General features: G+C 40.1%; 1 protein-coding gene and 1 long non-coding RNA gene across 5 annotated transcripts; one reads left to right on the top strand and one right to left on the bottom strand.

Moving 5' to 3' along the window:
* Positions 1–447: 447 nt before the first annotated feature.
* LOC122413455 (uncharacterized) lies at positions 448–15147 on the bottom strand. The gene is made up of 2 exons (XR_006261547.1): positions 14846–15147; positions 448–2457 (listed from the first exon to the last, which is right to left on the bottom strand). It is a non-coding gene; the product is annotated as an uncharacterized lncRNA (long non-coding RNA).
* LOC122413443 (A-kinase anchor protein 5-like) lies at positions 2813–13843 on the top strand. 4 transcript variants are annotated; one of them, XM_043423791.1, is made up of 30 exons: positions 2813–3290; positions 3405–3452; positions 3542–3592; positions 3698–3748; positions 4022–4075; positions 4158–4211; positions 4311–4364; positions 4623–4670; positions 4754–4819; positions 4921–4971; positions 5075–5158; positions 5258–5338; positions 5435–5518; positions 5615–5698; positions 5795–5878; positions 5953–6006; positions 6338–6400; positions 7017–7067; positions 7166–7216; positions 7303–7347; positions 7460–7510; positions 7612–7671; positions 10183–10233; positions 10319–10363; positions 10454–10546; positions 10634–10981; positions 11102–11146; positions 11493–11562; positions 13144–13426; positions 13497–13843. In XM_043423791.1, the coding sequence occupies exons 1-30, from the start codon at positions 3273–3275 to the stop codon at positions 13561–13563; spliced, it is 2289 nt and encodes a 762-aa protein (XP_043279726.1). In that variant the 5' UTR covers positions 2813–3272; the 3' UTR covers positions 13564–13843. The 4 variants fall into 4 exon arrangements, with proteins under 4 accessions (XP_043279726.1, XP_043279725.1, XP_043279724.1 ...); XM_043423790.1 differs by having other exon boundaries at positions 2815–3290; positions 5078–5158; positions 5255–5338; XM_043423789.1 differs by having other exon boundaries at positions 2815–3290; positions 5255–5338.
* Positions 15148–16363: the final 1216 nt, after the last annotated feature.

The raw sequence follows: 16363 nt of genomic DNA, 5'->3' as shown, positions 1-16363 counted from the left end.
TATGAAAAACGTAGACAATAACAATGAAGTATATAATGAAGGTCTAGGAAAAATTCGAGGCGATTGTCTTACTAGAGATGAACGTATATTACGTTAAAGATTTAACGAAATTGGTAATGAGCACTCGTGTAACCTCACGTTTGCTTATTTCAGCATTTCGTTTCTTCTTGGCTTGGCCCATCTCTGTCTTTTTATTAATACTTTTTTCTCGATTCATTTCCGTTTGCTCTTTAATGCGATTCTTAACATAAAAAACTGTAGTATTTTCGCCAAGGACGAATGAAATTTCGGGGGTTCGGTCAGTGACGAATCCCCGAATAATTGATGGCTTGTAATTTCATTGGCCAAAAGATAAGTTGAAAAAATGTATTTACAATTTCGAATTAATAACTCTGACATTAATTTAGAGTGATTAGGGAGTCAAAATCGATCTAATTTAGACACCCAGAAAAATAAAAGCTTTCAGTTTTATTGTAATAAAACAGTTGGTCTAAAATAATCATATCCAAGTAGACAACGTCGACGAAGGCAATCTCGAATTTGCTTAATTTCTCTTCCATATACCGAATAAATGAGACCAAACGGCGAGACCCATTTATTTTCACACGTCAGAGCTCGAATTTCACTCGGAGACACTCGCTCCCAGCGTCTTTATTGAAGAATTTACAATTTTTTAATTCAGAACGCCTTTTTTGTGAGTACGAACACTTTGGCCATCAAATTGAAAAAACGAGGGGCACGAATGCGAATTTTCGTATTCGAGAAAAAGTTTAAAAACCACATGCTCGTTTATAAATCTAAGTGAAATTATTGAATATTCATTTTTCCCCGTGCTTTTTTTATTTTCTAGTGAAAAAAGGTGGCAGCTAACGATAGGAATCCAGCTCGAAGTTATTTGACAGAGATAAGATTTGAAACGTGCTCCACAACTTGTTTGTTGAATTTTATAAAGCTAACTGTTTCAACGTGTTTCTATCGTTTCGGAATAAATTCGACGTTTTTATATCACGATTTTTCGGCCAATAATCCGGCCCATAGAACATATTTTTACACGAGCCTGACGCATGGTACGAATCATGCCAATTGCAGAATTCAGAGTTTCAATTTTAATTATAATGTTAATAAAATGATGTAACATTAATAAAATGATGTAGATAAGGAGGATCCTATTGAGGAATTCTATAGGACTCCGAGGCTTGACAATATTTTCTATTAATCGATCGAATTATCGAATAGCAGCTTTGAATGACTGGAATTGCAAAAGACAACGCTATCGCAGAAGAAACAGTACAAAAAAGCGGCCGTACGTGTAACTGAACCTCGGATTCCTTGCATCAATAATTCTTAACCGATTATTGTATTAATTGAGGAAAAATTCGGCCCGCGTATGAGGCTCGTTAATCGGTGCTTGATCAGCGACACTTGATTCATCATCGAGTTATTGAAAATGATCAAATCTGACGTAAGCACGGAGAAGCCGTGAATATCTCTTTTGTAAAGGCCTCCGTTCCATAGTAACAGCCTTTTCCTCGCTTCGCTGAACATCCCCATCAGTTTGAATAGACAATTTAAAAACAAATTAGTCTTTTGGGTAGAATAAACTCTGGCTGAGAATTCACCACTTCGTTCCAGTCGTTTTGTTACTCGCTGACGAATTTTTCAAAGAGTTTTACGAAACGTCGTCGTTATAATTGTTTTAATATCTCCAACGCTTTTGACTCGGAGAAAAAATGAGCGCCGAGAGCAGGTTCGTTTCTCACAAGCAGCCATCGAGAGCCCGATAACAATAAAATATGCCAAAAGCATCTAGGCACACCTGCGAATACTCGTCAATTCACCGATTGTCACTTAATGATCGTCACTTAGTGTCTACAGACGCACGTGAACCCTCTACTTTTTTTCAATCTTCCTTCATTACGAAAAATTTATATTAGAATATCCAATTTTGTGGAGGCAAGTGTCGAAGCGTATGGCAAACGAAACGTGGCCGATATCATACACCGTATCAAAGACTCAATTGAATATATTACAGCAAACTTTATCTCATCCGTACATTCGTCGCGTTTTAACCACTCCACATAAATACATGTAATTTTACAATTAATACGCCACTCATGTAGAACAGATCGATCGAATAGTGTCAAATCGAGTTGCGCGAATACGTATACGTACGTAAGTACGTCGATCGAGTCAAAAGAGAGTGCCCTTAAACTTGATTTTTCCGCTGACTCGTGGTACATCACAAAGTCGATTCGTCATTTGGCATTGTCAAAATCTTTTATCTTTTTTTCTTTTTTTTTGACGACAAATCGAACGCGCGCGCGCTCCGACGACGGGAAAATGCTCATAAAATTAGTGTTCTTCGGACTGGTTGTTTTCGCGCATACTCAAGTAAGTCCCCGACCAATTGGTAGCCGCGACAAAGACCAAAAGCACGTATGCAAGGTGTCTAACGACCTGAAAAGTCATGAAAAACCTTAAATGTCATGAAATTACACTCAACCTTAAAAAAGTCATGAAAAGTCATGAATAATGATCATGAAACCTTATTTTTACGAGGTCTCTACAGTTTTCATTGTCATTTTTGTGTTTCCATTTGTTTTTTCTCCTTAAGCGAGATTTTACTCGTTTAACAGTTAATTTAAAATCTCTTCGTTCTCGAACTGCGCTATATTTTCTCAAAATTGTATTTTTTTTCAAAGTGAATAGCTCTGCGAAAGAAGGCAAAAATTTTATAATATTCGTTTATTTTTTGAATAGAAATATTATTAATTCTGAAAATTAGCCACATTAAATAATTGACACGCACATTTTTCCACCAGCAAGTTATCTAATGTCATGAAAAATTCCATATTCCTTGCCTTAGAAACCCTCCATACTATGGGAAACATCTAAAAGTGAGATTATCGTATAATTCCTTTCTGATTTTAGGCGAAACACGGCAACGAACGGGTAAGAAAACAAGCGAAGAAACGTTATTCGCGAGGCGGACGATCCCGGAAAATGGGGCCACTCGCGTTCTCGGTGTTTCTCCCAGGCCCCTTTTCCCCTGAGCATTTCTGTCTGAACCATTTCGTCTCGATCAGTGAAAAAAAACAGAAAAACTTTCCTTCGTCTAAATCGATAGTGCAAAAAAATTCATTCGAATCAATGTGCATATGATGCGAGGAGGAAAAAGGAAAAGGGAGATTTTAAGATCGACGAATTTCACTTTGACCTCGTTGTAAAAAGTTTTTATTTCACAGAACCCGACTGATCTCCAAATTTCGAAAATGGACGTTCACGTTGGGGTATGTTTCCGTAAGGCCTGCGCAACGCCTGTACAAATTTAACTCCAAATATAATGACGATTTATAGAAACACTGTATACTTACGGACTAAATTTTCAATGATTCTATCGACAGGAGCAAGATGGTGTCAGAGTTTCGAAAGTCAACATTTTCATCGACAAGGTAAGCCCGTGGGAGGCGATAATCGCGCGAGCGCGCGCGCATAATAGAGATTTCCCTTTTTTCCTCATACGAGTTTTACATTTTCTCAGGGGATGAATGGTCGTTACGACGCGAGTACCTTGGACAACATCATTAAAGTGGTAGGATGAGTATAAATATTGGTTGATTTATTAATCGTACCTTGTGTCGAGTCGCGAGGACGCACTCAACGAGAAAGTGACGAATTTTTTTTTCTCCACCGACAGGGAACGCAGGATAATTTCCGAATTTCAGCGCTGATGAATCTCATCGGAAAAGTAGGTTTTTCCTTTCCGTACCTTTGCTTCAATCATTCTTTTCACTTACATTTATCCTCATCATCCATTCGTGTCCTCTCACGCATACACAACTCTTTACTCATTTTTCCTCTTAGCGCTCTATTCATTTTCTTTCCCACGCCTTCTCCTCCAACTGTTTTCTCCAGCCATGCTTCTAGTCCTACCTCTGCCTTCCTCATGTCCGCTTTTATTTCGCTGCATTCGCAAATGTGTCGTAAATACTCAAACCTCCTAATCCGTTTGCATCGATAGGGTAAAAACAAGAAAGGTCGAAAACACAGAAAACACAAGCGGCCTCGAAAACAGGTAAATAATCATCCGGAGATGGGAACGAGCTTTGTAAAACTCTCGTTAAAACTCACTTGTTTTTCGCTTTCGTTATTCGCAGAAGAACCACCCAGTTTCCGAAACAACCAGCACCTTCTCGACGGACTACGAAACCGTAAGTATCCCTCCTTAAGCAATGCAACCAAAGTTCATCCAAGTATGAAATAACGTCGGATCGAAACTAATTAATTCTCGTTTATTGCACTATTTGCAGGCAGAGCAACCAACTGAGGAGCTTCCCGAAATAGACTTGGACGATTTCGAAAGGGTAAGTCGAACGGTTGGCGTTTCACGCTTATCGTCACAGAGTCGCGGTCGCGACCCTGAGGACGAGTACATTTGTGTTATGACGAGTCGCTCCCAAAGAATCCTTACAGGAGCTTTTTTCAGCTGTTTTCGATAACTTTAGAAATTTATTTCTTTAATAATTAATTCAATATTTACAGTAGTTCAGAAAATAACGCGCGCGCGCGCGCGCGTTATTACAACTTTTGTTGTAATAACATATATATTTTTCTCCGTGCAGGACACCAAAGGCTCGAAAAAGGGGAATAGACGTCCTACTTCGTCAAAGGTGAATCATATAAGTACAAATAAATTCTAGGTCGAGACGAGGTGTCAGTTTGACAGCTGTGTACATTTCTTTACTTTCAACAGGAGGGCAAATCTGAAAAAGGAAAGGGTCGCGACTCAACCGGACGGAAGACGGCCTCGTGTAGAAAGGTAAAAGGAAGAAGAATATAAATCGAGCAGGAAGGATACGTGAATCTAGGGAAGAGTTAAACTTTAAACTTTGCAATTAACGCCGATTTAACTATTTTCAGAATGAAAATTGTCCCTCGAGTCGATCTCCTGGCGCGGAGGGTGACCGAGAGGTGAGTAATTCGGAGTAAATATTCACGAAGATCGTTTCGAATCGGAAGAAAGAAAAGAAAAATTCATGACACATTGTTGCTTTTTTTTCCTCAAAATTCAAAGCAGAAAGTTGACGATCGAATGAACCAAGCGAGAAAAGGTACGAAGGAGCCCGCGGACCAATCGCCCAAGATTAAGGGTCAAATGGTGAGTACACCTTTCGAAAAATATCGAGTTAGAAGAAAGAAAAGAGAAATTGCTGAAATACTGTGGTCCCTGTTTTTTGTGCTTCAACATTCACAGCAGGAAGTTGACGATCGAATGACCCAAGCGAGAAAAGGTACGAAGGGGCCCGCGGACCAATCGCCCAAGATTAAGGGTCAAATGGTGAGTACACCTTTCGAAAAATATCGAGTTAGAAGAAAGAAAAGAGAAATTGCTGAAATACTGTGGTCCCTGTTTTTTATGCTTCAACATTCACAGCAGGAAGTTGACGATCGAATGAACCAAGCGAGAAAAGGTACGAAGGGGCCCGTGGACCAATCGCCCAAGATTAAGGGTCAAATGGTGAGTACACCTTTCGAAAAATATCGAGTTAGAAGAAAGAAAAGAGAAATTGCTGAAATACTGTGATCCCTGTTTTTTGTGCTTCAACATTCACAGCAGGAAGTTGACGATCGAATGACCCAAGCGAGAAAAGGTACGAAGGGGCCCGTGGACCAATCGCCCAAGATTAAGGGTCAAACGGTGAGTACACCTTTCGAAAAATATCGAATTAGAAGAAAGAAAAGAGAAATTGCTGAAATACTGTGGTCCCTGTTTTTTGTGCTTCAACATTCACAGCAGGAAGTTGACGATCGAATGACCCAAGCGAGAAAAGGTACGAAGGGGCCCGTGGACCAATCGCCCAAGATTAAGGGTCAAACGGTGAGTACGTCTTCCAAAAAATATCGAATAAATGGAAAGAAGATAGAAACTGATATTGAAAAAACATTTGTTAGATAAAGGATAATAATCGAAAGATAAAAGCGAGCCGCACTGGGAGTCGACGTACGGTAAGTACACGCGTATGACGACAAATGAGAGACAATCATTAAAAAACGAGATAATGCGCGAGAGCGATTTGGAAGGAGGGGAGCGGCCGGGAAACACGCGCCGGCGGAGCACGTGCCAGCACCTGCTTCATATGCTCAAACATAAAGGGGGTATTTTGGGTGTTTCATTTGAATTTTTCAAGGCTCTCTCGCGCCAACTCTTAGCTCGAATGGAAAATTAGAATGTACGATTATTCGAATGCTCGAAGAATGATTTCATCGATATTTTATCATATTTTTTTTAGACTCTTAATATTCAATGAAAAGTTGATGATTTAAAAAATTTCAACAGAATGGGCACCACGGCCTCAAATCCAAAATGCGTAGGATAAAATCGTTGGCGAACTCTAACATGGTGAGTTAAAAGTATGAAAATCGAATCGGTTGACTGGCGAGGGCCGAAGCCAAAGGTGCGAACTCACCGCGGCACTCTCGATAAACTCGACGATTAGAATAAACGGCAAATGTGCCTAAAGAAAAGAAAACGTACGCCCGTGCGACACAGAACGTATTCCCATCGTTTAATATTTTAAAAAAGCCCGCATCCCAACGATTTTGATTATTCGCAAGAGAAACAGGTGGCCCAAATGTCTTACAATGCGAGGTGGCCCCAGATGCGAGTTTTGTCGCGCCGAACTCTGGCGAATACGGAGTTTTTAATATATGCATGCGGATTTCGTAATATGGAAATATTCAAATTTAGATAATGGAATGCAGCGACCAACATGGGCCCTCAATAGCACTATTTATTCAAATACAAATAAACTCATTGGAATCGTTCGGTACGCGCGTCGTCAAAGTTTATCGTGGAAATTTTCGGCACACGTGTGCTTCGGTCGCGGTTAACCGATTGCTAGAAAAAAAAAACTAAATAAGCGATAAGAAAACGATGATGCTTGGTAAGAAACGCCGAAGCGGTGTATGGCGAGGGCTAATTGTTTGTCTGTTACGTGTTCTATATCCATTTATAGGAAATGCCATCTGACAACGGCGATTCTGGATCGAGCTTTATGGGAGGACTGGTGAGTTATCGACGAACAATGAAATACGCAAGTCTTTCCCACAGCGGTCGGATAATCATTGTTTTTGTTTTTGTTTTTTTTTTTCATCACTTCGGTAGAGCAATGGGTTTGGAAAAGTTGCATCGACTTTGGGCAATTTTGCCACGACCGTGAGTTTCATCCAGGAAACTTAAACAAAATTTGTATTCCGTATTGTCTGAGAATGTGATTTTTTTTTTTTCTTTTTTTTTCGTAGGCAGGCGAAACTATCAGCAATAAAATTAAAATGACTGGAAAATGGGTGAGTTGCCGAAACTCTCTTTTTATCTCTTTTTGTATTTAACGACCCTTTACGGGAAAGTTTTACGAATTGGTATGAACTGCCAATACCGGTCGATTTTGTGCATCGGCAGGCCGACGTGGGAACCGAAGTACTTGGTGGCGTCGCACGAGGAATCAATCGCGTGAGTATTTGCAAATTAAAGAGATACGACTTGGACCAGGTGGAAGGAGCGATTAAAATGAAACTCGATTATCTATTTATGATGCATTGCCACCTCATCAGGGACTCAGCAACGCGGCCATCGATGACTCCAATGATCCTGGGAGAAGTAACCAGAATGGCGTAAGCATTATTTTCCTTGGGATACAATTATTCATTGCTGGGTGCAAGACAAAAATTTCTTAAATTTTCATGATTCGCGTACCAGAGACCGTACGGTGATTACGAATTTTCGGGAACGTCGAATAGGGTATTTTAGAGCGTGTGAGAAAAATATAAAAATGCATGTTTATGATAGCTTACGTAAAAAGTAAACGAGAAACGTCAATATTTATTCATAAAAATGCAATGTAACTTTTAAAAGTCGATTTTAATAATCGTCTTTCATCTGTTTTTCAAACGTCTAAAGGGCCGTCGGCCATATTGGATTCCAACGTGACCTCGTTCTTAAGATGATGGATCAGTCGGTTTTTGGATGGACACCTCGAATTTTTGAAATTGAAACTCTTTGAAATCGTTCGTCCGATTAAAACAATAAAAATGTCATGGTACGCAGCACGATCGCAAAAATCCGATGACATTTTTATTTTTTCCATCAGACAAACGATGTGGAAAAATTTCCTTTTCAAAATTTGCAGCTATCTCTCTCGCACTCACGGTTGTGATTACCCACTGATCCATCATCTTAAGGAGGAACATCAGCTTCACGTTCAGTGAGGTTATGTAAATACGAATTTCATTGTTTCTATCTAAATCATCTAGGTTATGTATAAACCCTGTTTGCTTTATTTATACGGGATTCCATCCAAAAATACGTCATTTTTGGGCGGAATTTATGTGATATAGGGGAGTATGGGGCAAAGTGGCCCACTTAAGGAATTTAACGAGTTTTGTCGGGTAGCACATGGTCATTTACTTATTTTTATGTCCCCAAACTGATTCCACCTCATTATTACTCGAATTTTGAAAAAAAAAAAATTTTGGGGCAAAGTGGCCACCCCCTCAAATGCGATGAAAATCGATAATTGTCACTTCTGGTTAAATAGACGTTGGAATTGACTGTTCTCGCATGGAACATTGAAGGACGCGATAAAACGAAAAGAAACGAGGCATAGTACGAACCCTCCTTCGACAGGATGAAAAAAAATTAGTCAGAATACTTCGATAAATTTTGCCAAATTTTTTTTCATGCCGAAAATGAATATCCAGCCCACTTTATCAGATAATAAATGATCTTTCGACTATTGTTGAGTCTTAAAACTCTTTGTTCATCTTCTTTTTCCTCATTTGGTCGAGAAAATTTTTTGGGGCAAAGTGGCCACCCTCTCAAATGCGGTGAAAATCGATAATTGTCACTTCTGGTTAAATAGACGTTGTAAACATTGAAGGCCGCGATAAACCGAAAAGAAACGAGGCATAGTAGGTACCCTCCTTCGATGGGATGAAAAAAGAATTAGTCGGAATACTTGGATAAATTTTGCCATTACCAGTGGCAAAAGCCCGTTCTTATCGGGGGCAAATCGTGGGAAAACCGCCATTATCACGAGTCTGTCGTATCGCGCAAATCTAGTGAGTAAGAAAAAAGAGATCATGAAAAAAGAAAAATTCTTGTCTGCGGCGGACGTTGCGTGTATTTTCTGCGATCAACTTCATTCGCATTCCTCCAAAGATTGAATTCGCTGCGAAACATGCCTAAAATGGGCGCACACCTTGTGTGCAGGTGTTGATGAAGATCAAGTCCATTATAAGTACGATTTTTGTCAATTAAAATAAAATAGACATTTATCAGTAATTCGCAAAATGATTCTCATCCTCTGCCTCAAATAGCTATCAATTTCTCAAAAAACATAGAATTCTCACTGATTCTGTGCCCCGCCAGAAATCGGAATTGCGTGAGTGGCCACTTTGCCCCAGAATTCAAAAATGCCCCAAAAAAGTGGGTGGCCACTTTGCCCCATGTTCCCCTATAAAAAAATGGCAGAATTAAACGACCTCAAATTTTGCACGCATGTTCTTTAGAGTTCAAACCGTGGAATAGTACTTTTTTTTCTAAGCTATCACCATTTTTTATTTGTTTTTGAGTATGAAAAGATGGGGCCTGTGGAGTTATTTTCTATGCGTAGGCGTTAAATTTTCCAAGTTTGAAAATGATTTACTAAAAAATGGCTGAATGAAGTGGACTAAAAGTTGGAGAGGCTATAGAAAATATATCCAAAAATGTATTCTAAAAGTTTCATTAAGCTATCACCACTTTTCACAAGCTGATGTTCCTCCTTAATGGTACGCTGTGTGCTCAGGCACGAGACACCAATCATATACGTTATGACTCATTTTTTTCGCAAATCTTGTTACTCGGTCTTTCGCAGTCGTATTGTTTACCAACGGAGCGACGCCACAAACCGAAACAAGTAAAAATAAGTAAAAAATCGTTTTTGAGACCCTTTTCGGTCTCGCAAAATTGTAAATGAAGTTCTACCGGTTCATTACGATCTCAGGATTGATTTAAAACAGTTTTCAAAAAAAGGTGTAATACCTTATTGTGATTGAGGGAAGAAAATAAAAGAAGCGTTCAGTACGAATGGAGAAATGACTTTTTGCAATTTGTACGATTGAAAGAAATTTTAACGATTCCAGGGGGAAGAAGATGATGGGGTTGTTCCTATTCAAAATCCCCTTCCAAACGAGGTAAACTTGCAAACAATGAAGATTATACGGAACAGCTATTCGAAAGGAATAATTAAAATGGTATTTTGTTAATCCTTCATTACAGATGGAAAACGAGGACACCGGTACCGACGACGTTGCTCCGGATGATGTGAGTTCCGCTTTAAAAAATAACGAAAATCATGAAAAACGTATAAAACCCATGAGAAAAAGTACACTCCTGTAAATCTTTCGGTTACAGATTGAGAAAGATAAAACGGATGATGTCGATGCTAACGATGGTGATGCTGCTGCTGCTGATATTGATCCCAAGGAATCACCCATCCCTCACCAAGTGAGTTGGACCACAATGATAGGATACAATCGAAACAACGAGAATAGTTGATTATGAAAGGGAAATATTGCTTCTTCGTATTTTCAGGAAAATGGGAACGATGGTAATAAGATAAATGGTACAGAAGCGACGAGCGAGAATGAGCATCTTCCGGTTCCCGAAAGTACCAAAGCAACGATAAATGCCGATGAGCTCCCAACTGTCGGAGATACCGAAGAAAAGACAGAAGCTGAGCAGACCCCGAATGCCGATGATCCCGAAGCAACGGCAGGAGAAGAGCAATCTCCGAACATTGAAAGTAACGAAGCACCGACAGAAGAAGAGCAACTTCTGCAAGTCGGAAATACCGAGGAAGCAACGGCAGGAGAAGAGCAACTTCCGAATGTCGAAAATACCGAGGAAGCAACGGCAGGAGAAGAGCAACTTTCGAAAGAGGTGAGTCGAAGCAGAGTAGAAGACAGCCAGCGCATGATCTCGACGAGGTACGAATCGCTCGAGTTGATGCAAAAATGAGCTTCAACGTCAATTGCAGCACGATTTTTTGTAACTTTACAGAAAGTCCAAGAGACGGTGGAATCTTTAGAGGAAATATTTAAAAGGGTAAGAAATATTTCATTGATTTTTCCTCTCTCGAAGAATTCGCAAGTGCTTCGTGGTAGAGCGTCTTTCTGAAAAATTTCTTCAGAATCGTGATAAATCATGGGGGTAAAGAGTCTCCAAAACAATGAAAAACCTGGGGATGGTAAAAATGCAAAGCTAATTTTCAAGTCCATGAAACAACTGCGTCGAAATGTTTGGACCAAATCTGTGAAAGATCTTCGTTAATCGAATCACGAGAAATCGATTTTTTAACGTCAAGGGAGAGCAATTAACTCGCGACATTACTCGGAATAAAAGCGAGGCTGTGTACGACGAACGATCATTAAAATCTGTGCATTCTTCACAGGAACAGGCAATCTACCTGAAGTATTATTCGACGAACAACGAATACGATTTCAACAACAAAGTGACTCAAGGTAATGAAAAAAAACGGTACACGGACAAACCGATTGGTCGGTGCGTCCAGAAAACGTCAATATAATTTAGGCACTCAAATTCTTAAATGTGGGCAGCCAAGTCCTTGAAAAGGATATCTCGTTTCACTCTCAAGTTATGTTTCTCATGGTGGACGTGAAATAGTTTGGTAACAAGTCGAAATATTATAAAATCGCAAATTCTCACGGTTGACGTGCCATGCTTGACAACTTGGAAATTCGATTTGACTCTTAACATTAACTCCTTCAGTGGCGAGACATTTTTCACGGCAAATGCCCAAAAGACGGAAAATAAAGTTTTCAGGTTCCCCGAAAATTCGCAGCCGTGGCTTTTTGAGGTCGCTGATTACGAATCTCAATTAAAAATGGCGGATCCAAACTGCACGATCGTCAATGCCGCTGAAGGGGTTGAGGGCGGGGTAACGTCTATTCGGTGAAAAAAAGGCCCAATTTTAAGAATTCTTTAGATATGAACAACATTTCCGGAATTTTTTTTTCTTACACAATTGACCAAGTACCTACGAGAGGATTTTTTTGCATTTTTTGTGACACTTGGAAGTGAAAACGCTGTTTTCCGCCTAAAGAACGAGCCCATTTGTTATTGTAAAATTAATGATTATGACAAATTGGAGAAAAACTCTCCCAAATACCTGGTCACGTCAAAAAGTTCATGTTTTCGAATTCAAAATTGAGAGTAGTTGTTCCATACACAGACCAGAATATGCAGTAACGAAAGATCGAAAGTGAATCTTTCGAGCCTATAAAACTTGGATATGCAGAATAGCGATGGCTCCAAAAGGCATTGAGTGAGTGAGAAACGTGTATTTTGAGCTCCGCCGCGTATCTTTACTTCGATCGGTCGATTTTCTAGCGTTTCAGTATTTCAACCTCAGTAATATTCGGTCTTTCGTTATTATATTTTCGAAATTGTGAATATTCACAGTATTGCTGATTGTAGTAATTTATGAATCGAAAGAGTGGTAGTCAAATTTTCGGAAAATCGATATTTTAGTCGTCATTCAATTGGCGATTGTTACATTCTATTTTCGACGCAAGCGTCCTTCGAATCTTGAAGTTTCTACTTTATGTATTTTCGACATTCAAAGCTCTAGTCGAATTCATCTGTCTCCGTATTATCATTCGGAGTTCCCAAACTCGCGATTTTAGCTGTTTTAATTTTTAGTCATTCTAACATTTTATTTCCACCCGAGTTAATTATTCGAGTTTTCAAAATTCAAGAAATCTTGTTCACATATTGTATTATAATGTCATAATCAATGAAACAGTTTTGTATTATCCGTAGCGTTGAAAAATATCGTTAAAATTTATTTGACCGAACTGACCTTACCCCGCCCTTGATCACTAAAGTCATTAAAGCGGAAAAGACTTTTTACAAAAACTTTGAAAGCAGAATTCGATGATTTGGAGTGATCGATCGTTGTGGATGAATAAAATAATCGAAATTAATGGAATGAGTCGTGGGGCAATGGGAAGAAGCTCGGCCGTTGCTCCTCGCACATTTTTAATGGAGCGACCCAATGATTGTGTTAATTGTTAAAAAAGGAACGACCAGCCGATACTGCATGAAACAACACGGAATGGAAGATCTGTACACGATACCTCCGACATGCTGCAGTCGCAGATACGAATGCGAATTTTCGATAGAATATAACCAGACGAAAATAAGGCCGGAGCGGAAGTGGTCGACGAATCGTCTCCGTGATTGCCGGTGCGACAAAGCGTTTTTCAAATGTCTTATAAGCACTCCGAGTCCTCGGCTGATACATCCGATCCTCTTGTTCGTTCATGACAAATGTAGCATCAAAAAGCTCAATCGACTGAATTCGTGAGTAGAAAAACTCTTCAACGTTTCTGCTATTTTTCACGATTCCGTCACTCTATTATTTTTATTTCAGGACCGAAGAGATCGGGTACAAGCTCGTTAATTCGGCAAGTTTCTTCCTTTATCCACTGTACAGTTAAGGAGCGAACGCAAAAACAAAACAAAAAATAGCCAATTTAACTCGAGACACGATACACATGTTATGGCATAGGCCGGGTGCGCGCACTTGCCAGCAGTGCAAAAATCTCTTGTAAACACTCCATCCCACCTCGCCAGTCCAGCCCCGTCCCCCCGTCATCCTTTATTCTTATTTATTTCATCGACTCAACTTCTATTTAAAATGCTCTCCTTACCCCATCATGCATCATTGTAATAGTCAACTTATATTGTTTATTTAAATATAAATATCTGGTACAACCATTCGTTGCAGTTTTGCTTTTTACCACGAGCTCCCCCTTTTCTTTCAACTTTTTAAACAGCCTTTCGTACGGTCGTTTTCCAACTTATACTCGGGCACGTATGTTCGAGTAGATATATTTTAAGGAAGATCATGCGTTACTTGTGATTCAAAAAAGCAACTGAACTTTTTTCCTCTTTTCATGATCAAAGAAACGATTCAAATTTATTCTCGTAATTATTCAAATTGTGTGTAACTTATTTTTTGAGGTTGATCTATTTTTAATATAATGATAGCGGTTAGAATACTTGCGTAGTAAAATCGTCAAGGAAAATGTCGTCGACAACAGCCACCGTTTGTGTCGTTATTACTCGTAACCTCAAACAAGTGTTTTTATTTTTTCATTCCCAAGAAGTGATTTTCACCGGTAACGAGGCTTTCTCGAGAAATCATTGATATCTAAAAACATTTTATTTTCTTATTCTCGTTTTTGGCTCTTCAAAGTTGGGAGGATCTTATTAAATCCAAATCGTCGCCCAGGGAGTGTGCCTCCCATAAGAGGCTATGTGTAACCCTTCAAAAAACGTGATTTTCGGCAATTGTTTTTTCGAGAATTAGACGGTAGATCCTATAATAATTCCGAGAATAGATGCACGCTGTATATTTCTAGTATATTTCCAAATTTCAACTCTTAAAGTTGGAATTTTCGATTTCCATTAAATTCGCGTGAACTTCCTTAATGTATTAATAAGACGAAAACGGGAGCGAAAGAATGCGCGCTTATATATATATACAAGCTTTTTCAGGCCAACCGACCGGAGCGGATTAACCTCCGCTGCTGCCTAGACGGGACATGCCCGAGTACAGTACTCGGCCCTTGACTCTTCGGCTCGTTTTTTAAAAAAAATCGTTTTTTTCGAGGCTGCTACGCGAGCCGACTCTCTTGACTGACCCTCCTCCCCCGTATATCGTCAAACACCTACGCTTCGTAACGCAAGTACGCACCAAATATGAGTCAAACTCACTGCTTTTTTTCCCCCGTCCTGTTGCTTTTATTCCCTCGTAGCCACTGTGTCCGCTGTCTCTATTTGCGCCTGTCGGCCTCCTTCTTTCATCGTCGTCGACTCTTCCATCGACGGAGCACCTGCATGCTTTCTATCGGATCGTTTGTCCGATTTCATGTTTTTTTCTTCATATTCCATCATTCCACTGCACGCCCAACTTCGACCACTCGACCAACGGCACGATATTTGTGTATATTTACACTTGCACGATATACGGGGTGTTCGAGTCGCAACGATTGGGAAATCACCACAACAAGTCACAGCCTGACCTCTGGTGGCCAAATATTTAACTGCTCTCTCCCAGTTGCTGCCTGGCGTTCCCCCCGTAACTTACATATTAACGATGTTTAGAAAATATGGACGCTCATTCCCAGCCAATTTACTAGGCCGCGTCTCCGTGAATGACTCACAAGAGGCTCGCATTTACCGGAGACTGGGACAGCGGCGAATTTTTCGGACACTCGTCGCGCGAAAGTTGACTCGCTGATCCATCGGACCAAACCTACGAATCGTCTGTATACCACTGCTGCGACACCCTGTGTATGTATATATAGGCTGCTCTAAGCTGAGTCAGCCATTGTTCGAAAGTTGTTTTTCCTCAATTTTTAAACTGTGACGATTCGAATCGACAAGTTCGTGGGCTCACAGTTTTCGAAAGATTCATCGGAAATATCGAGAAAATGATTGGAAGATTGCTCTCATTTGTGGAATAAACTGTTATTTTTCTTACGAGTTGCGAGCGAATCATTCGCTCGATACAAGATTGTTTTTTGGATCGATTGAAATCCGATTGAAGTGGTCATACGAGCGTTTTTTAAACATTCTTGAACGGGAGTTGAATTCGAAGGAAAAATAAAGTCATCTCGATCGTTGGATCGCTGCTCGATGTTTTCCAGTCGAAAAACAAAGCGTAAAAAATGTAAATTTTTCAAAATTAAGTTCTACAGGCACAAGCTGCTTTTCATGGGTTTGAAAAAAAGTGAAAAAGAATAACTGTATCGGTGTTCGAGATTCAACATAAATCGTCCCATGTACCAATACTACATATATGAGAATCGGTGAATGTACACGAATGGCTTCTCGCTGGTTAACCTCTCCCTTTCTCTTGCACGGTCGGGCGAGGGTGCGGGGAGGGGGCAACGGGAGGGAACGGCCATCACCAACAACGCCAACGACCAACGCCGCAACGCACTGCTGCCATACGAATGGACGAGAGCGTTCTTTTGTGTGACTCGTACGAATGAGAGAATACTTACGAACGAAAGGTTTTCTTAGCGTAGCTGACTCGGCTCAGCGCTCCGTGCTTCGTTCTTGGTTAGTTGTACAGTGGCGATCGTGCCAATGACGTCCGGCGCGTACCATTTCTTCGTCCCGATAACTCGTGGCCGCTCCTCCTTCACCGCGTCTCAACCACCCTACCGCATTCGTACTTATATTTTATTGGTACCTCGCTAAATTCGTGATTTATTCCGTACACGG

Source organism: Venturia canescens, chromosome 7 (assembly GCF_019457755.1).
Source record: "Venturia canescens isolate UGA chromosome 7, ASM1945775v1, whole genome shotgun sequence".
Classification (NCBI taxonomy): Eukaryota; Metazoa; Arthropoda; class Insecta; order Hymenoptera; family Ichneumonidae; genus Venturia; species Venturia canescens.
Note: the sequence above shows the minus strand (reverse complement) of the source record. Positions and strands in the feature narration are given on the sequence as shown.